General features: G+C 41.1%; 1 protein-coding gene across 15 annotated transcripts in view; it reads left to right on the forward strand.

Moving 5' to 3' along the window:
• Positions 1 to 22,025, forward strand: part of Arl15 (ARF like GTPase 15) — a 382,647-nt gene that overhangs the window by 177,318 nt on the left and 183,304 nt on the right. For 13 of the 15 annotated variants that reach the window (NM_001399590.1, XM_087634380.1, XM_087634395.1 and 10 more), the window contains 1 exon segment: positions 11,683 to 11,891. In NM_001399590.1, coding sequence (NP_001386519.1) covers positions 11,683 to 11,891 — 209 coding nt within the window. 15 annotated transcript variants of the gene reach the window in all.

The following is a 22,025-nucleotide window of genomic DNA, read 5'->3' on the forward strand; positions in this document are numbered from 1 at the left end:
AAGCAGAATTTAAATAACTGCAGAAGGGAGAGAGAGAACAGACAAGAGTTATGTTTAGGATATACAAAAGCAGGAGACTGTTTATACTCAAGTCCACGAAGAATAAACCAGCATAATATTCATTTATTAATATAGTCAACAAATACTGACTGCTCTGAACCAGCTCCAACGAGTCACCTAGGAATGCAGATGTGACCTTGACAAACAAGGCATCAGTTGGTTGTCCACCAAAGTTGACAAGAGACAAGTGCCCATTGAAGACAATTTTGCTTAAAAGTCATGAGTAGGTGGGTTATAGTTGTAAGAATGCCTGAGAAAATGAGACCACTTGGTGCCCGGGATTGTGTTTGCTTTTCTGCCATTCACAATCCAGTCATATTCAATTAAAAGAGATCTGTCTGTGAGCTGCTGGAGAAATGGTATGGAGTTTCGGCTATCCGGGGACTGCTTACAAGAGGGAAAGAAGAGAGAAACACGCATGGTAGACCGTGTGTCGACCTTGAAGATCACAGTGTCACATGAATACCTACTTTGACTTTGACTAATTATACTTCTTCCTATGTTTTTATTTTGTTTGCTTTAAAATTTAGCCCAAGCTAGCTTAATTACAGTAAAGAATGACTTTTTTTTTTTTTTTTTTTTTTTAGTGGCGGAAATAAAGATGGAGGGGAAAACATTGGAGAATAAAAGTGACTGGAAGCTAAGGGAGATACAGGCTGTGGGAGAAAGTTACTAAAAGATGAGAAAGGCGGGCTGGAGAGATGGCTCAGTAGTTAAGAGCACTGACTGCTCTTCCAGAGGTCCTGAGTTCAAATCCCAGCAACCACATGGTGTTTCACAACCATCTGTAATGAGACCTAAAACCCTCTTCTGGTGTGTTCGAAGACAGCTACAGTGTACTTATATATAACGAATAAATAAATCTTTAAAAAAAAAGATGAGAAAGGCTTCATTTCAAGTCAGAGCTTGGATTACTTTCACAGCATCAGCTTTCTCAGGAGTTGAGAGGATCTGACCCCCATTGCCTGCAGTTCTCAGTGCTTTGTGGACTTCCCTTTCTAGGTCTTAGAACTCAAGGTAGTTTGGGAATTTGGGAAGTTATAGGCTTAACTAGTGACTACATAATAACTTAAAAATAACAAATTGACAGTTAATGCTTGTGAACACAATATATTCTAAGTACTATGATAAAAAAATTTTTTTTGTTAATCCTAACAGTCCCGTGAGATCATGTTCTCCATTCTGATTTTTTCTCTTGGGAGGGGCACTGAGCCTTGGATGATTAAACTCGTTAAGGTCCTTTTGATGCTGTGTGGCAGAGCTTGACTGTGAACCCAGCGAGAAGCTATGGTACAGTTTGTCTTTCAGCCATCTTCCTATCTGTGAGGACCAGCCTGCTATACAGGACTGCATCCTGGTCCCAGTATATATCCCAGTATATACATTCCCTATTTCATAGGAAAATTGCTTATTGAATTCTAGAAAAAAATATTAGACCTTTGTAAAGCTTTAAAACAAAATTGGTCACTAAATTGCAAGCTGTCTGTATTTACATGATTTGTAGATGCTTCAGATCTCGGTGTAAAGTAATGTGCATGCACCATTAAATTAAAGATTAGTTCGATCTGTAATCTCCCTGAAGTCTATCTAGATCGCTCCTTTGACGTTTGCTCTTTAGCATTTATTCCTAAACATGACCTTGGCTACACTTCTGACCTGGCAAGAAGGCTGAACTTCACCTTTAAGAGTTGTAATATTACTTCTAAAGAAGGCAATAAAATGAGAAACAACATGGGCAGAATTGGGCATAGGGCATCCTTAAGACTATTGCTTTGTTCATTTGGTTTGGTTTCTGGTATCAGTAGCCAGATGGTAACAGCATTTGAGGTCAGGTTGAACTTAGAAGGAAATTTCAGTTAGTGTGAGACAAAATTAATATGCTATCAAGGTTCACAATCAGATTGTTCTTATTTTTCCTCTCGTCTACTGATGAGACACTGATTGTTTTAAACATTTTCTGCATTCCATGAATGTACCTTAATGTATAACCATATACATCTCTTACTAGTTTTTTTGCAAGATAGATAAATTAAGGTATGTCACTTGAAGAGAAATACTGTGGGTGGAGAAATCACAAGCCATGACACAAGCAGTGGCATTTGCACAAAGTGAAAGAACTCAAATCTGTAACAGATACCCTCCACTTCAACCAGGAACTTACTGTTTTGGATCTTCTGGTTGGGTTGTGATGGTCGGTGGGAGTTTTGAGCAGAGTTATTCACATACTAGTTTTTATAATCAGGCCAACAGATTTTTTTTTTAATACCACAGAAGTGCTTCACTTTTTGTTTCTCCCTGGTAGCTCCAAAATTTGCTGCTAATAAATACTTAGAATGCCCATTGTGCTTATGGGTGCCTTGGTGTTTATGGGTGTTCGAGGGTCTCTCACTTTTGCAGGCATGCAAAGGCCGTCTGTGGCAGCACCATCCCCACAGCCTTCTCTTTCTGCAGTCTCCCTGAGCGTCTGCTTAGGTATCAGGATCATGGAAGATCCACTCGAGAAGACTCCTAAAGGCACAGGGGTCACTTATTTGTGAAGTGCTCAGTACATGCTGTGTTATGGCTGCGTGTGTTCAGATCTTAGCAGAGTGGACAGTCACCGTGCCCCTGTTTAAGGAAATCTGTGTGATATTAGCAGTTAAAGGTAGACAGATGCTTTGCTGAACTGGAATGTGCCAGAAACATAAAAATGTAATTCAAATAACTATACTAACAAACATCGCCTTCAACCAATGAGTTATTTCTATAATATGGAATGGTGGGGCACATTGTATACTCTTCCATTTGAGAAATATAAATATTTGCTAAAAGTTTAAATCATTGAAAAATATTTATTATATTCTAATTATGTATAAACCTTTGTGTTTTATGTGTTCTAATATGGAGATGGCCAGACACATAAATACATTAAACTTCCCAGTGGCTCTCAGTGGACTTGGAAGGTGGTATATATATCTAGATAGCCATGCTACAGGGAGGAAAGTGTTGCGGAGAGAACCAAGGCTAAGAGGCTTCATCTTTGAAGCAGTTATTACCTGCTAGAAGATCAAGCAAAACATGGTGCGATGGATGACATTCCGTCTAGCCCTTGAAGGACGCGTAGTGGTTTAAATGTGTCAGGGTTCAGAGTAGAGCTGAGAGGATTAGAAGTTCAGACAGACCTAAAAGCAGGAAGGTGAGAGACTTGGACCGAGTCCAGGGGAGGAAGAACTCGGTTGCATTTGAGGGACGTATCAGCACAATGCAGAAATGCAGTGGGACACTTGAAACCTTGTAGTTGAGGTATTTAATATCCTTGGGCTGTGTGCTCATGTAGCTCTAGCTAAGTTTCTGGAGAAGTATTTAGTAGCTTGTGTTAGATCTGTGCTACAGCCAGGTTGAAAGTTGCTCTGGTGATGGAGACGGAAGGCGATTGAGGTGAGCAGGGCAGCAAGGAACTGGAGGGGAAGAGATGGGGGAAGGCAGCTATGGGAGTGCTCAAGTCTGCTTGCCAGGACTTGACACTGAATGTGATGTCATCATCTTGTTTTAAATCACAGACGCCAGGGCACATATCAGAAGAACTGATGGGGTGAGGAGAGGGTGCCTGGTGGGTCATTTACTAGTGATGTCTAAAACTCTATTTTATATGACACAGGCTAGGGACCACCTCCCTTGGAATCTTCAACCGCTATGCTAGCTTAAGTTTTGGTTCCTTGGCTGTAAACGTTGCAGAAGTCTCTCTCTAGACTTTAAAATGTTAGATTCTAATTTGAACATATGAAGATCGTGAAGATTAGAGGGCTCATTCTGTGTTCTCAGATGTTCGAGATTTCATTTCAATTCCCACCATCCTGTCTTTGAACATGAGACAGAGGATAAAGATAATGCAAAGTAATGTTTGTTTTCCTTTTCAGATAAAACCCAAAATACCTAAATCTTGATAGATGGTGAATGTATATAGTTGTACAGTGTGTCTGGGGTTTCAGGCACCTTCATGCTTTTTAAACTAAGTGAGCCCTCCAGATGCCATCCATTTTATAGGGTCTCTACGTATCAGTATTTGCCCTGTTACAAGTTAAATCTGATGAAACTGAGGAATACTTTTACAATCCTTTAAAAGCAATAAGAAACTCACTGTTTGTTAATATAAGCAGCATTTTGATGAAACTTAACATCTAAGAACAAATAACTAGATGATGCCATGTCTATTTCAGTCATAGAAGAGGAGGCTTGGTTCTCGTACCTGCTCCAGTCGTTAATCTATTGTATATAGTTTGGATTGGAGCATGTGGAGAAAATCCAGACTCATGTAGATGCACACATCTAGAAGGGAGGTGTCTTTTTACAGCCTTTTTTTGGGTAACTGTTGTTTGTTTTCTCTGCCTCTCCACTGAATTCCATCAAGTGGTAGACAGACTCCTGAATGCCAGTTTCAGTACGGATTCAAGTCAGCAAATTTCACTTCCTTCACATCCGCCCTGACCGTCTTGTATCAGGGCTTACTTTTTTTTTTTTAAATCTACTCAAGGTTCTTTAGCCTCATGTACCAACCATTCCAAAGATCTTGATTCATCAAGTTCTTTGGCTTCTCCAAATATTGACATGTTGCATTATCAATATGCATCTGTTAATATTACCATCAGCCTTCCTCAGTGAGAAGCTGGTGAGTGTACAGGAGCAGCTACGGCGTTTCCAGAACTCTGGCTTTTGCTTGAAAAGACATTTTATCCCTGACAATGAATACTGTTGCGTGAACTCCACGAAGTAGCATAAATCATAGTCTGATTCCGTTAAAATTCCAGGTAATGAGGGAAAGGAAAAAGGCAGGTGGTTTAACTTAAAGCCCCAACAGTTGCCCAGTTTATCCTTGAAATAGTTGTGTGCGTCAGGACATCCAAAGAGTTCTTGCTGGATGCTGCCGTTGAGGTCAGATGGAGCGTTTAAATTAAAAAGATGCCTTTGGGTTAATTTAACAGGACTGATAATCGTCACTTCCTGATTCAGATATTCTTATATTCAAATGACTGCCCCCGCTTCTCTCTGAAAGTGTGTGGCACTCAGCGATGCATGCTTGCAGGCCTACTACCCCCACCTACGCTCATGTCACCCGCCAGCCATGTTAGGTACATCAGCTCTGCAGAGAGCGTGTAAAGGCCAACTCTGAAAACAGCCTGCTCTCCCTGCCCCAGCTACAGCAAGGTTTGGGCTCCAGGCCTCCTGAAACGCTCTCAGAGGCTTGGTTTTGAGAGCCTAGCCATCGCTTGTCCTGAGGATGTGGACTTTAAGGACACCAAGGCTTGGTTTTCACTTCCATGTCATTTATATATTTTGGTCTTATCTGCTACTGAACCATGAACGGTTGGTTGGTCAGATGGCCTGAATTGATACCTATACTATTCTTTGCATGACTGATGGAGCCCCTGGTGGTATCTGCCCCTGGGGTTGTTTCTCTTACTGCTGGCACTGTCGTTGCCAGACCTCGGGCTCAGAAATGTCAGTTGGGTTGGTGCTGATCCACAGATTAGCTTTCCAGAGAACAGCTTTGTGGTTCCATCCCTGAATATCCCTCGTGAACTACACCGCACCCACCTTTCAGAAGCAAGGCTTAGGGGATGTATACCCTTTAACGTAGTCTGAGGGCACTCAGCCTCTCTTTGCTTGCACTACGGAGCAGTCTTCTAACACTGGCTCGAGTAAGTCATTTCCTTTGCTCACTTAATCTAGAGTCCTTGAGAAACAGGCTGCTTCGGTTTCTTACCAGTGTGACTGTGGATCCTGTTTTGGATGCCCCAGCATGTACCCATGTCCCCCTCAAGGCTTTTAGAAGCTAATAAGGCTCAAACCCCCACCATTTCACCAAAGGAATCTGAAGGCTAAATAATAAAGTGGTATTTCTCTTTTTATCGAGAAGAAAAATCTTCTTAGAATCTCCAATGCTCTGTCACATTCTGGTCAGTCATATAGAATGCAAGCTCTGTGCTGTGCAAGAGACCAGGCAAGTACTTGGGTGCTTTCCTTTCTTTTTTAATCTCTGTGATGTTACACTGGCTCTTCTGTCAGTGTGTGTGTGTGTGTGTGTGTGTGTGTGTGTGTGTGTGTGTGTGTGTGTATGTGTGTGTGTGTGTGTGTGTTTGTGCTTGTTTTTGTTTTTGTCTAATTTACTGCTGTGTCCCCATGAACTAATGAGGAAATTGGTCACTCATTGGAAAACATTAACCATCAAAGTATACCATTTTGACCATGAGAGCATGTTTTGTCTCTCTCATTTTCCTCTGTTCTTGTGAAGGTATCTCGAATGTGGGTTCCCTGCTAGCTCTTAGAATGAACTTTTAGATTCCTCTGGGTTCCTTACAATTTAAAAAGCAAATCTTAATACTATCTGTCTGTCTGTATCTCTATCTCTTTCTATTTCTATCTCTGTCTGCCTCTCTGTCTCTGTCTCTGTATCTCTGTCTCTCTGTCTCTGTCTCTGTGTGTGTGTGTGTGTGTGTGTGTGTGTGTGTGTGTGTGTGTGTGTGTGTGTTTCTGTTCGCTAGTTTAAGTCAGCTACACTTATGCTTGAGTCATTTTTGGAAGAGACCTCCTCCTGACCCCCAGATTGACCTGTTGATAGTTTTTTAATCTATTGAAATGGGAAGGCCCAATTAATAGTCACCCCAGGGCAGGTGGCCCTGGATGCTCTAAGAAAGCTAGCTGAGCAAGCCATTATAAGCAGAGCAGTTCCCTCCACATCTGTTCTTACCTCTAGGTTCCTACCCACCTTCCTACATGACTTTGCTCCGTGAAGGATTGCAGTACAGAACTGTAAGCTGAAATAAACTCCTCTCCAAGTTGCTTTTGGTCATGGGGTTTGATCACAATAGAAGCCCTAAGACAGTGATGTATGTATGTGGGTGTAGCCAGCTGTGTCCCCTAGTGGAGGTCAGAGGACAATCTCAGATGTCAGGATCTCTTGTTCACCGATGTATATGCCACACTTCTCGGCCCGGGATCCTGTATGGATTTTTCTGTCTCTGCCTCCTACCTCTCCATAGGATCACGTCTGGCTTTACGTGGGTTCTGGGGATCCATGCTCATGCTGGGTACTGCAAGCGCTTCTCCCCAGTCTGTTTCTACAGCTTCTTATAAGTCAGCCTCAGACCTTCATTGGTCAGGGCAGTTAACAGCAGCCTTCCTCACAAAGGTTCTACTGGCTTGAGCTCTAAGTGTGAACACTGTACACCAGGTTTGAGTTTGGTGCTTAGCCATTTTATGTAATTATTGTAATTTAAGGGCTATGGAACATGCAGCTTTTCATCAGAGCAGCTTCAGGCTATGTGAGGTGGTCCTTCAGGCTATGTCCTTCCTGCATGGCAAGTGACCATCAAACAGGAGTCTGTGACCTTCCCAATGCATCTCCATCCTCAAAGCACCTCATAGCTTGGCCAGTGATACAACCATTTCTCATTTTAACTTGGTTCCTCAGCTGCCATCCACCCTGCCACCCGTTTTCTCTGTACTGGTTTCCTTGGCTCTCGTCTGGGCTAGACACTGCTAACAAACGCCATTGGCCTTTGAACAACCTGCACTTCAGGATTACAAGCTAGGTGTTTATGAGGAAACTCAGAGATTTCAAAGGTTTTGTGTAAATTTTGTTGTAAGAGAATAAAAAGTCTTTTCACCCTTAACCATAAAATATTTACATCTTCTATCCTACAGAGAACACTTGAAAAAGTATTTTTCTTTTAATTGTTTTTGTCCCCTGTTCATCAGTACTATTGATTGAGGTCTTGTCGTTTTGTCTCACCATTTTGAAGCCATACATATTTCTAAATACAGCAAATAAAAATATAGTTTCCCTTTGAAAGAGACAACGGGAGTTGGATTTTCATTGTGTCCCCTGATTTTCCAGTGGTTGAATTTTTTAAATATGTGTTTAGTGTTTTCTTCTTTATAACTGGTGCCCTGGACATCATGCAGTGTGTGGCTGTATTTGTTCCTTCTGATAAGGGTGTTTGTTTCATCTTCGTTTTCCAAGACAAGGATTCTTTGTATAATAACCTTGGCTGCCCAGGAACTTTGTTGACAAGAATGACCTTGAACTCACAGAGGTCCACATGCCTCTGTGTCTGAAGTGCTGGGATTAAAGGCATGCCCTACCACACCCAGCTCATTCTGATATATTTATAGACCTTATACTTGATGTTACTTTTATGGGATTTTATATTTTGTATTAAGATGAATAATAACTTTCTAAATATCTCTCTTTACACTCTTCCTCATTGTCTTGCGTAGACGAGATACTTTTAAAAGTATTGATTGGGCCAGTTGTTTGGGGAATGTTTTGAAAGTAGTGCCACTTAGGGTATTTATGCATGCATGTGTTTGGTACCATTTGGTCCAGCCCCTCCCTGCCCCCACGACTTCTGTGGCAATTTAGTTTTCTGTTTAGCTCATCACTTCTGGTCAGTGATCACTTTGTCTCAATCACATTTAGACTTAAGTGAATTTTGAATGTATGTTCTTGGACATAATAGTTTTGTGTGTTGGTTTTGCACTAATGAGTTGAAAGTGGTAGTGGTGCCTATCTCTGGTGCTATAGAGATGAAGCCATAGAGATCAAGAAGACTGCGTTGCTCTTACAGAGAATCCAGGTTCTGTTCCCAGCACCCACTTGGTAGCTGAAAACCTTCTCAAATCCTTTTCCAGGACATCTGATGCCCTCTTCTGGCCTCTGCCGGCACTGTACACACGTGCTGCACAGAGAAAACTCATACACATAAAGTAAAAACAAGTAAATCTTATTTAAAAAAGTATCACCTACCTCATCAGGTTGTCTTTGAGTGAATTAATCCTCATAAGACACTTAGGCCATCACCAAGCATGGAAGAACTAGTGATTAGTTGTATCCACTGGTTTTCAGCGGTTTCAAAATCAGTGAGAGCATTCTGTACGTTTTACTGGCGTCGTGGAGTTAACTGTGGAACAAACACTTGCATTGTTACATGAAAATTGTGTATCTCACATTTGTATGTTAGTAAAAATTTGTAGTAAATTTTGGTACATATACACACGGTCCTTTGTTATTTTTAAATAGTCATCACTGGATGAGTCGGCTGTCACTTCTGTCCCACAGACTTATGGATGGGTTTCTAACATATGGATAGTGTCTGGATTTAGCTTGTAACAGATGCTGTCAGTATCATACGCAGATCTCCTTTCCTGGGCCAGTGCATCCGTCTCCCAGCTGCTGTGCTATTGGCTGCTAATGACTCACACCTGTACCCTTCTCCAGAGGACCACTCTTGGCTGACAGTAACTGCCCCAGCCAGATATGTTGGGAAATTATGAGATCTGGTCCCAGCCCCCTCCAAGTACCTAGCGGTGGCACAAAGCCTGTAACTCTACAGAGATATCTTGGCCTCTAGACTGGACATTGTATGTGATTTGATCCAGACTCTAAGAGCTCCTCGGAGGATCAAGCTGGGGTGAGGTATCTGACGTCAGATCTTTACCAATGATTTTGCCCCCGTCTAGTTTACTGCATTCACTCCTGACTTCTCTTGACAGCATTCTTTCTGTAATCACTCATGCAAGCAGGGCCATTGCTGGCTGTGCTTCTAGGGAACATCACCTTAGGTGTGGTTAATCTCAGTAGCTCTCTCGTTCTATTGTTTCCCCATTGCTGACGTAATGAATTTCACATGCCCGAAAGTTCTGAAAGGGCTGAAATTTCTTTGCTCTTGATTTTTCATTCGTTTCCATGGTTCCGCCCTTTCTAATGCGTGTCAACACTGTTCATATCCCTCCTGTTTTGTTTACTTAAGACCTTCTTTCAAACTCCCTAATGCTTTTATGTGTCTAGGCTCTTCAGTATGCTGTAATGGTGCGTTACCTTACAGTTTAGGATCTGAAAATTCGCTTCAGAACCTAAGTCAGTTAAACTTCCAGCCCTTAGTTACTGGAAGAATTGTATGGTCTATTCTCAACCTTTAGCACAATGCCAGGAGTATAGTAAGTACTTAATACATGTTAGCTGCCTTGTCACGCTATTAATTTTTAGTTTATTTGCCTTGCTCCAAGGGAACACTTCAGAGGTAGCACTTGAATAAGCTCTCATCAGAACCTCTAGATATCCTATTTCTCTCTGAGAATAGATGCTGCCCAGTTTTATCCAGTGCTGTGTTGGCTTGCCAGGGAGAACAGGCCTAATTGACCTCTACCAGCAGAATATTCCCGCTGTGGCTCATTTTGAGCTGCTAACATGACATCACTGAAAATGGAGTTGGGAAGAAATAGACACGAATGACCTTCGCAAGCCAACATCTCTAGCCCCATATCGCACTGCCTGGGTCCTTTACATTTAACACAGTATGTCCCACACGGGAGTCAAATGTTCAATATGTGACTAAAAAGCAGAGTTCTTAACTGATTGGGTTTGGAGCATGTGGTGCAGATTAGTAAATTACTTATCTAATTCTTGCTATATAACCAACTAGACCCCTATTGTTCAGCACGCACGTGTGCCTGAGCATGTACACATACACAGGCAGGCACACACACACACACACACACACACACACACACACACACACACACACATCCTTCCTTCCTGGGCAAGTTCAATTCAGGATTCAATTATTAAACCAGTTCAATCAGAAATACCAAGAGCCGTGAGGCTGTCCTCCTTGATGTTTCTCCTAGCACCGTGTCTCGCCGATACTGTGAGGATGCTCATTGTCTTCTCCGTGCCTCATGAGTAGCGAGCCCAAGTGAATTTATACAGGTATATGAAAGGCCAAGATTTTAGTGGTTCACAAATTTCAGTATTTAGTCATAAAAAGTTATTATGCTAATAACTCTCTACACGGAGTTAAACAAGGCCGCTCAGCTCTGTGCCTCAGTACAGTTTCTGTTGCTATGACAAAGTACAGACTGGCCAATCTCTGAGGAAAAGAAATTTACTGCAAGTCTGGAGGCAGGGACGTCCCAGGTTGAAGCTCTGCATCTGGTGAGGGTCACACTGCGACCGGATGTGGCAGCTGACATCAGTGCTCAGAGACGCTGAGCAGGAAAGTGTGGTCCTCTGTTCCTCCCATCCCAAAGCCAAGCCATATTCCATCATGGGGCCCTTACCCTCCTATCTCTAACCCTGGCTACCTCCATAGGTGCCAGCTCCAAACGCCATCAACATAAAACTAAGTTTCCATCACAGAACACCTGGTGAATATTTCAAGTGTAGCCTCATCCTGTTAAACGTCACCACCAAGCTTACAGCAATGGTAGAGCAAGAAGCCATGGTGAATGTCTAGGTCACAGTGCTCTCTGAGTTGAGATGTCACTCAGTTTGTGGAGAGTATAGTTCATTTGGGACTGACACACGAAGTCTAAAACATTCTTTTGCCTTTAATGTGGGTTTTCCTGGTCATTTCCCCCCTGTTTTGCTATAAAAAGCATGAAGACCCATGTAAACGTCTGCACTCTGCTTCCCGGCTGCATTCTATGGGCTATAATGCCTTCATCCTCTCTCCATGCTCTGTGTGTGTTAGATTCCTAGTCTACTCTGCACTGCAGACTTCGGCACTCAGTTTCGAAAAGATACATTAGTTTCCAGTAGGACTTGTTACTGGCACATTTTTAAGTTGCATTTCCTTTTGACAGGAGCTGACAATATCCGGAAATACTGGAGTCGCTACTACCAAGGCTCTCAAGGGGTCATATTCGTATTAGACAGCGCCTCCTCAGAAGATGATCTAGAAACTGCTAGAAACGAGCTGCACTCCGCTCTCCAGCACCCACAGTTATGCACTTTACCCTTCTTGATATTGGCTAATCACCAGGACAAGCCAGCAGCCCGCTCAGTACAAGAGGTACGCATGTCTGTCTCCTAAGTGCTCTAAGTCTGTCCCCTGGGCTTGGGTGTTGAAGTGTGGTCACTGCTGTGGGATCTAGGAAGACTGGCTAGCTCTGTGCTGGACGTGAGGTTTTCGCCGCAAAACTACCTTTCTCCTGGGAAGTGGGAAGCCCGTTTATGAGTCCTGTAGAAAAGCATATTTATACACCTAAGCTTGTTTGAAAAATAAGTTCTTTTTTTAACTGGAAGACATCCCCGAGTATTTTCCCACTTCTTTTGAAGAGGTAAAGGTCTGGCTAACTTTACGTTTTAATTTAACCTTCGACTTGGTTCCTTCCCCACCGGCTTTCAGAGGGATACGCTGACATCCCTCAGCCTCAGATACCGTGTTCTTGTCCCTCTGAAATACTTACCGTTGCCGAAAACCTGTTGTCTTACCTCGAAAGTTCTAAGCCACCAAATATATTTCAATATGGCGCCACTGTTTGCTTTCCTTACCCAATTGCATTTCTTATTTTGTTTCTCTCCTATGAAAATGTGAGGCCGTTCTGGGTAAACAGCGTCACTCTGAGCCGAGTTTCTGATTTCTGGCCCTAAAATAAAATGTAAATGGCTTATAACTTAGGTACAGCGGACTCGAACCGCATGTTGAATCCCTTTGCACCTCCTTTGCAGGGTATGTTTTTTTTCCCCTCTCCTTCCGAAAGCTGCAGCGCCTCGAGTGTCTTAGGATTAAAGTGATTAATGGGAATGACGTTGCCCTTCATCTGAAGAAGCAGATAAGGAACAAGGAGTACGATGTGATTGAGCTCGGCTAACACCTTTGTTCCTGTGTCTGGCTTCCTACCAACTCACTCTAATTGCATAGGATTAATTTGAATGATTTATTCTAATTTCACAGTATTAAATGGAAGAGAGAGCATGTATAGATACTTTTCATTTGTTTAAAAACAAAACAAAACAAAACAAAACAGTGAAACACTGTGATTTATTACTCAGCCCACAGAGCTGTCTGTGGCTGCCTCCGTTCGTCTTCAAGACTCCATTGGATTCTGGAATGTATGTTTGACAGTAATTAAAGGAAATTAGCGGCCTGGTGTTGCACTCCTTTAATCCCAACTCAGGAGGTAGAGGCAGGCAAATCTCCGAGTTTGAGGCCAGCCTGGTCTACAGAGCAAGGTCTAGGACAGTCAGGGCTGCACAGGGAAACCCAGTCATGAAAAGCCCTCCCACAGCCCCCCTCCCAAAAGAGAAAGAAAAATAGCCATTTAGGTCATCGCCATTTAGGTCATCAGCATTCAGCTCTCCTACACTGCAGTTGTGATGCCTCCTGGATCTGTTCTTAGCGTCCTGGTCTGTGGGATCACCCGGCCCCATCAGACTTTCTGTCTGCAGAAGGAATATGAAGGAATATGCCGCCATGGGGTGCCACCAGTGCTGTGTCTGTTTACCTTGCGAGGTGCCTTACTCTCAAGTACATTGTCATCCACACAGGCAGTATGGAAACCAAGTCTTCCTATAAATATAGTTATCTCTGTATAAAAGTGTGTATGACATGTTAGAATGATGTTAGATGTAGTAGCCGACAGGATTTTTTTTTTTCAGGTTTTTAAAGAAGCTTTTTCTTAGATAACGAATCACAAAGACAAACTTTTTTGAAAAGTTTATTTTCATCATTTTCAATTCTGTGGGGAAGGGAACGTGAATGTGAGTGTAGATGGCCTCCCGGAGGCAGCGGGCGACAGATCCCCCGGGAACCGAACTTGTATCCTCCGGGAGAGCAGCGCATGTTCTCTACACTGGGCCATGTCTTCAGCCCCCAACAAAAACATTATTTAAACTTAATACATGATTCACAGCACTCTCTGTAGGAATTAAAGACTCACATTTAGTGAAGGAAGCTTCTAGCAGTTAATTGGTTCTGAGTTTTCCTCATGTGTGTTAACTATATCTCCTTAAAAAACAAACAAACAAAAGCACAAATAATTTTCTTAGGTGATTTTGCTTGTAAATAGAATTTATAGAATACCAGTTTGAAGATATTTTAAGTAAAGCACTTTTCCCTTGTCAACACAGAACAACACATATCATACAGGTACATGTTTGCAGAACATTTTGGAGTATTTTATAGGGTACGGGGAACATTCCTTGGTAGACCTAAAGTCTGTAGGCGCATAAGGAAGAGCTCACCCTAGCTTCAGTTTGGCTATGAAGAGAAAGCGAAGCATCCAGTCTTTCTCTTAATGACAAAGAGGTTACTCTCTATAGTGTGTTTCTGTAAAGCCCGGTTGAAGTGTTTTAAGAATTAAATCAATACCGTATTGTTAGCATAAAAATGGAGTTGTGAAACTGAATCTCCCATGTTGTATAAACAATAACGTCAAACCGGGTTGGAAACAGCAGGCCAGAGTAGGACATTTAAAAGCAGAGTCCCCAGCCACTTGAAATACATTTTAGACGCTTGTGTAGAAATGACTGTAGACATCTTTCTGATGTTCTTCCTTTCGTTCAGATGCCACTTGCTCTGTGCCTTACAGCTGTGTGAACATCCGTTTGTTTGTGCCTACTAGTTTGCATGTATATTTGGGGGCTCTTTGAGTGTTAGAAGGTTGATATTTTACTCTGCAAAGGATCTAATTTTTAAGGGGGAAATTCTGCTAAGAAAAAAAAGAATCAAGGAAAATATATTCAGCTTACCAGGAAGCGCCAACAGAGTGACATGGTTAGGAAACAAGTGTGCCCTCTTAGACTTGTTGATGCTCTCTTCCTGAAAATTGCTCTAGTTTATGTTTTCTGGGGGGGAAACGTGCCAGGATTTGTCTGGTCGCTCGAGTAAGATTTAAGAATTCACAGTGTTTATTGAGATAACTGCTAACTTAAAAGTGGACAGGAGCCAGCGAGACCCAGAGGAGAAGCAGGAGTAGTCGCCAGGGTTCTGACGAGATAAAAATCATCAGGAAGTTAAATATTTTAGCTCCATCTCATGCTGTGCATGTTGCTGTCTGTATGGAGCACGGAATTAAGAAAGGAAGACAATGGTGAAAATTACTCCATAACCCACAAACAGGCAGCTTGCCCAACTCTCTCATTGCCCTTGGAGAAACAAGAGGAATCTTGTACGTAGCCTATCTTTCCCTTCCCTTCAATACTCACCTGGTAGTGATTTGTTCAGCTTACCAGAATTTTAAGATTCTGTGTCTTGAAAGTTGATAGTAGGAGCATACATTGTTGTTGTTTTTTTTAAACAAAACAAAACAAACAAACGCCATGGGAAAATACTTGGTAAAAGGACACCCTATATACTGCTGGAAAGCCAGACAATTCTTACACCAGATGTTTCTTCTGCTCACTGTAGGGGAGGTGTGGTTGCTGTAGTTTTCCAGGATATATTCATATCATCCACTTTTCTCTATGGAAAACATACCGGAAAAAGCTCGGCTCGTGCCAAGTGGCCCAGTTGATCGATGAGGAGGAAATCTGGTCTAATTTAAATGGTAAAGCTGCTGCAGAATGAGAACTCTTCAGAGTAAATCGTTGGGATTTTTATTTGTATTGAATTGTAATTGTATCTAATTTGTTTTACAACTCCCTTCGGAGAGCTTACTTCAGTTCTGAAGTTACTAAGTAGACCAGGAGTATTTTATGAGAAGTTAAGTTGATGTAGTACTCAATAATGTAATCCTATTTTCTCTCTACATAGTTGCTGACCACCATTTTTTTTACTTCCCTGCTTTAAAAAAAAAAATCTTATTTTTGTTTTATTGGTTTTATCAGGCCATATAAAATGACACATTTTGTTAACATGAAAGAAACAGTCCTTATTTTTGGCAATTTTATTTGACTCGTGTTCATAAGGTATCCTTAATTCAGAATTATGTAACCTTTTCAAAAGTGCTACATTAGAAAAGCACTATTGAATGTCTTTATTGCTGCAAATATTAACTGAAAAATATGAAGACCGTGAAACAGATTTTTGAAGCAGAATTACAAGGCCCAGTGACTTGATTAGTTTCCTGCTTCATTAATTATACCTTGGGAAATACAGATTCTAAATTAGAGTGTCAATACCACACTGAAATTTGTGATTATAGTGTCTGTTAATTTTTGATGTCCTGTGTGTGCATGGAGCATGGTGTTATATTTGGAAATGATAGAGTAGAAATGTGAAAGCGTTTTAAAGCATTACCGGGTTCTTTAGACCATGTTTCTTGGAGGAATATATACGTTCAATTTTTCTAAGCAGTGCATTCGATTCTCAGGGGTTTTAATCTGCAGGCAGCATGCATCTGGAAGATGCATACATGTGATTTTTATGGCATTTATCTATCACGCTTAATCGTAATTCCCGTGTAGGATAGTCTTCATGTTGCACACCTTTCTCCTTTCTTTAATACGCGTCACCAAGCCATGCATCCCTAGTTCTCATCCTTTATTTCATATTGGTAATGCTCAACTACAGGGCAGTTCTCTTGAGTAGTTCTATGAAGGAACTGTAGACAAGGATCCTCTCAGAATTTCCACGACGATGACAAATCTTTTATTAGAAAACGTGCAGCACTGTTAAAATTGTATAAAGCGCTTAGTTCACCGAATGTCACTTTCTGTGTGTGGGGGACAACAGTTCTCATTGGGAAGTGTGCTGTACTGGAAGCCTGAGGAGTTCTCCGTGTATCTTGACCTGCCTCTTGGCAGCATCTTAGAATACTGATTTGATTTCACATAGAGCAGCGCACATACCTATGGTGTGAGCAGTTTGGAAACTCCCTTATGGGACGGATACTTATTCTAAAATGATATAAGAGATACAGATAATTTTGTCTGTTCCTTACAGATGTCCTCCACACTGTTAGAATTAAATTTTGCGAGGTAATGACAGGGTTTGGGAGTCTGTCCTCCACTGAACGACTTGGTTATTTCTTTAAAATGCTCCCTGGCCTACAAGAAGAGCTGAGTTAGCAGTCCCCATTATTAGTTTGCAAAGACATCATTATGAAAGTGCACTTTAAAGAGCAACTTTGGAGCTGAGAGGACTGAGGTCATCTGACGCGTAGTATAGTCATTCAAGATTCTATGTGCATTCCTTGAGAAAAAAAATTAACTTCTTAATTTTGCATCTGTCCTGCTTCCTCTCACCATTCTTCCTTGTTACCTGTGTTTCTTGCATCTACTAGGGAGTGAAAATGTCCCAAGTCTACTGTAAACTAATAAAATCCTCATTCCCAAACAAATTCGTTACCTCAGAAAGGGACATTTTTACCCAGGAAATTGTTCTGATGGGTCAGTAAAGAAACACATTTCAAAATAGGACAGCACATGCTCCTTAAAACAACCCCTTTCCTGTTTTCCTCCTTTCTTCCGCCTTGGCAAGTCTTCATCTCATGTAAGGCTGGGAGGTTGGGAACCTGTCAAGGCTACCTAATTCCTCCCGGGGTCCAGATACTTCTGTGTCCTTTTCTCCCTTGCCCTGTGGAGCCTCTCTGCAGATGTCAGTCCTTCACTGTCAGCTTCCTGGCTTCCTGCTGCAGTTTACCTTCAAGCTGCCTCAGTTTGGCTCTGCTTCTCCCTGGAATCGGAGAGAACCACACTCCCTCTCTGTTTTCCACCATGTCTTTCTTAAAAGTGGTACTGTTTTCCGGCTTACCCGGAGTTGGGCGAAACTCCACAGATCTCAAATGCCATGTGCCTTGTAACTGGATTTCTCTGTCTTTCCTGCTGCTCCCTACCTCTCATTATTCCCATTTCCCCAAGAAAGTTACCCTAAGACCACATCACAGCTGAAAGTCTTCTCTGGTGCCCGTGACCACTTAGGTACACATTCCCGATCTCTGCTAGCACCCTGGACTTACCCAGGTCATCATATTAAAACGACTTGTCTCTTAACTTTGCTCCCAACTTCTGAAATCCGTAAGCCCCTCGAAGGATTATGACTTATGTGAGTCTTTGTTCCATGTTGGTGTTTGAAAGAACGACTACCTCTGGGCCTTCTCCCACATGCCTTCCTGCTGGCCCACTGCTGCCTGAGTTGTCCAGATCACTGAATGCTATCTGTATATAGTCCGACTCTGCCCACCCCATTAGAGGAGCGCAGAAACATTGCTTTTCCTGGGCTCCAAACCTGCTGTGTGCACGTGCAGAGTACCTTCTCTGCAGGGGACCCTCAGCACTCTGCCTGCACCACAGTTTTTAGAGCTTTAAGCTGTTAATTATTGCATTTGCAAATGATTGATCTCCCTTGCTTTCACTTGTGTTGGTTAGAGAGCTATTTAATAGTGGTCCTTGTTACGATTTTCTTCCCGAAATTCTCATAAAAAGAAGCAGGTCTCCTGACCAAATAATAATCTTTTAATTTGTTTAAATAAATAAAAAGTACCTTTTTTTAAAAAACCATAGTGAGCTCGCTTCCTTCACTAGCATTGGACACTTTTACTGTTTCTATTTCTCACGCGAAGAGCAGTCCACATGAAGTTCTGAGTAAATACAGTGGAGGTGGTTTTTAAAGTAATGAATATGATTTAATAAGAACAAGTTTAGCCTTTAATGAAATAATTTCTTATATTGGTGAAACCGGACTTTGTAAAATATTTTCTTTATTTATACATTTTATAACAAAGAATCTTATTTGTTGAAGTCAGAGGCAGGTTTTATTAAACAATATAAACAGTATTTGTTGTTTGGATTTTAGTAATTATACAGATATATTATCTTTCCTACCTATATTTCAAGTTTGTATTCTGTAAAATGTAGTATTTCATTAATTATTATTCGTTAAAGTCATATGTTATTTTTGAGTCTATAGTGGCATTCAGAAGGAAGTGCTGAATTTTTATTTATTTATTTATTTATTTCATTTGCAAAAGAAAGCTCAGTTCCAGTTCATAGCTAACAAAGTTAATAAAACATTTGAAGATAGATACATAGTTAATGTCAGTAAGTTGCTTTGAAGATAAAAAGCACAATAAGCGTTAGTTATTATCATTATGATAATTATTATCATTATTATTATTACATAGTGTCTGCTTAAAAAATACCCTTAGTTTCTCTGGAATGGCTGAGCCTAATGAGAGAGGTTAATATGCTGGATTTTATCCAGGGCTGAGGATTTGAGACTTAATACACTAAAGATTTTTTTTTCCCTTCATTAGATCAAGATGTTTTTGTTCTTTCTGTCCCCTCCCCCAAATTTAAAAAAAAAAAACTTCCTTTAGATTTGGTAACCTGGGAGTTATTTTTAATAGTTTCTTTCCTTATATAACTTCTGAAAGCATTGTCTAGATTTTTTTTTTAAGAGTCTGGAAAGTTCATGATGAATTTCTTTTCACAGATCTTGTCTGTTAGCTAACTATTTATAAGTTGAAGAGAGCCCAAAATTATAATTTTTGTATTTAAAAAATAGAGCATGAACCATGGGAATGAAGTATGGATACTTCGCTAGTCCTTAATTTTTTTTTTTTTTTATAATGAGAGTCTGTCTTTGGGAAGTTGCAAAAATAGCTCTTGCTATAACCACGTAAAGTAATCTCAGTGAGAATATCTTAAGGGAGCTTCATTAGATTCTTCAGAATGAAAACCTTCAGAATTAAGTACAATTCCATACAAGGTAAATCCCTTACAAGATGACTGCAAAGATCAGCATCAGAAGCCCAGAGAAAAGAAAATATGGAAACATTGTAGCAGGCATAAAAGTCAGATGTAGTCCCGGCTTCATAATCAATAAGACATTAGTGACATGTCTGAAGAAGACATTCCCTAATATTATTGCAAATTAAGTAATAAAAGACCCCAAGAGAATGAAAGAAAAGGTGGCTGGAGCCACTGAATTACAATTGACAACCTAAGGCAGTTGAAGAACCAATTGCTAGGGGGATCGCAAAGCTATTCATGTTGTGCAGCAGACAGGGCACAGCAGAAAGCTGGAACAATGCCTTCTGTTCAGCAATATTGCTTCAAAAGAATGGAGAGAAGGGGACGGGAAGAGCCACTGACCCCGAGACCGATTTCCAGGCAGCTGCACAAACTATATACTGTAATTAAAGGTTTTGACCAGTAATCACAGCAGAGCCAGACCACAGAAAGTCTGGGGAGCCGGCAAGGTTCCTAATGAGGCCGGCATCTTTTACTACAGCGCGGAAAAAGCAGGTAAGAACACGGTCCTTTTCTGGACATGATGGAGAACACTCTGCTGTGTTCTCACAAATATGAAAAACAAAACAAACAAAAAACAAAAACCGTGTGCAGGGCCTCCTACCTCTGAAAATAAAAACATGAAAGAAAAAATAAAACGTGCTTTCCGTTTCTCTTTCTTAGAAGGGGTATTTTCCCTCGCCTCGCCACCTTAGTTCGTTACCTGTGAGTTGCACCTGCTTGCACAAAAGCAGTGAATCCATGCCTCCCATGGTACAGATGGATAATGGGTAATGAAAACAGCTTAACAGTGGCCCTTGGTGGAGTGCACACAGACACCGTATAACAACCACAGATAGTTATAGGTTGAGAAAATCGATCTAGTAGTTTCAAGCAAAGAGAGAGGGCATGCTTTCAGAACAAGCGTGAGGTTTTCTAGGAGGTCTGATGAAAAAATAGCAGCTCGTTTTGAAAGCACCACGTGGTTTTCTCCTGGCTGAATCCCTTGTGATCTTTCGATACCATGGTATCTAAGTTTGGGTGCTTGATTCTGCTCTGCTAAGCACAGTGGAGAGAGATTATCTCAGTTCATGTCATAGCTGAAATGAAGTTTTGAGGACTTAAATGAAGACATTACAGATAGATAATGGTTAGCCGGGACGTCGTTCCATCAGATATTTGGGATCGCTTTCAAAAATGTGAACTTAAGCCAGCCAAGCCATATGGGAAGAGGGCTCCGTACACGAACTGTGAAATAATTTAGAGGTTGCATGGAACGCTACAATTTTAACATGGAGAATTTGTCAAATATTTATTTTTAGCATATAAAGTTACGACTAATAATTTGTCAAGCCCAAACAGGACTTTGTTAAAAGAGCCAAAGTGGAAAATCTGGGTAACTTGTGCACACTTTTTGACAGGGGCAGCAAGGAGACGAAATGAGACCATGCTCGCTGAGGAAACCTTTGGGATCAGCTGACAGGGGCGTGGGTTGTGATTCCTGCCTGTTCTATAAAAGCAAGGTGTTCTCTCCCCATAGCACTTTGACAGAAGGATTGAGTAGTCACCACAGGATGCATAAAGATGAACCATAAAGGCTCTCAGGACAGAGAGATAGCTCATGTACTTACCCATATCTTCAGTGTGGTTGTGGTTATTTTCCAAAAAGTAAAGGTTTGTAACCCTAAAGCCCTGGTCTTTAAAAACGAGAAAGCCCACTCTTTAAGTATACCTTTCTCTCCTCAATATATAAAGATTTACATTTTAACTCTAAAGCATTTTAATTTAAACTGGACCTGCCCATTTTGTTGGGTAATTCTCTGAATATTTGAATTATTTAGATGGGAAATCAGAGGCAGATAATTGTAAACGTGTGTTGCCTATCTGGGCCAATAAACGTGGATGACAAGTTACCATATTTTCATACTGATATGTTTGTTTTAGTTAATTTTAGGTTCGGAGATCTTACTACTATCATTTGATTGATTTTTTTTTAAACTGGGTAACTGGCTTTTTCAATGACTTTTACATTAATTAAGGCCAATTTTTTAATTAAAGCGGGGGTGGGGGAGAACAGGCTTCCAGATAAACCAAGGGGTAACAAGGTTTCCACGAGCGATGGCTTGTTATTAAGATGCTGTTTTTGCTTGGTTGTTTCTTTATGATTTATCATTTTTATTCCATGTGTGTGAGTGGCTTGCTGCATGTATTATGTGCAGTGTGCATATGCCTGGTGCCCACATAGACCAGAAGAGGGTGCTGGGTCCCCTACCACCATGTAGGTGCTCGAACTAAATCCACACCTCATGCTGGAGCAGCGAGTGCTTTCTTATCTACTGAACCATCTCTCCAGCCTCACATTTTGTTTTGTTAATTTTTGTTTATTGATGTATTTATTTTATTTTTTCCTGTTATCTTACCAGGACCTCTTTGTTTTCTTTTCCTATTAGGAAGAGTTCCCTGTTTTAAGAGGTTTATTTTATTTTTTTCTCTTTTTGGCAGTCTGTTCATGGTTCCAAATGTTGTGGGA

Source organism: Rattus norvegicus, chromosome 2, assembly GCF_021556685.1.
Source record: "Rattus norvegicus strain SHRSP/BbbUtx chromosome 2, alternate assembly SHRSP_T2T, whole genome shotgun sequence".
Classification (NCBI taxonomy): Eukaryota; Metazoa; Chordata; class Mammalia; order Rodentia; family Muridae; genus Rattus; species Rattus norvegicus.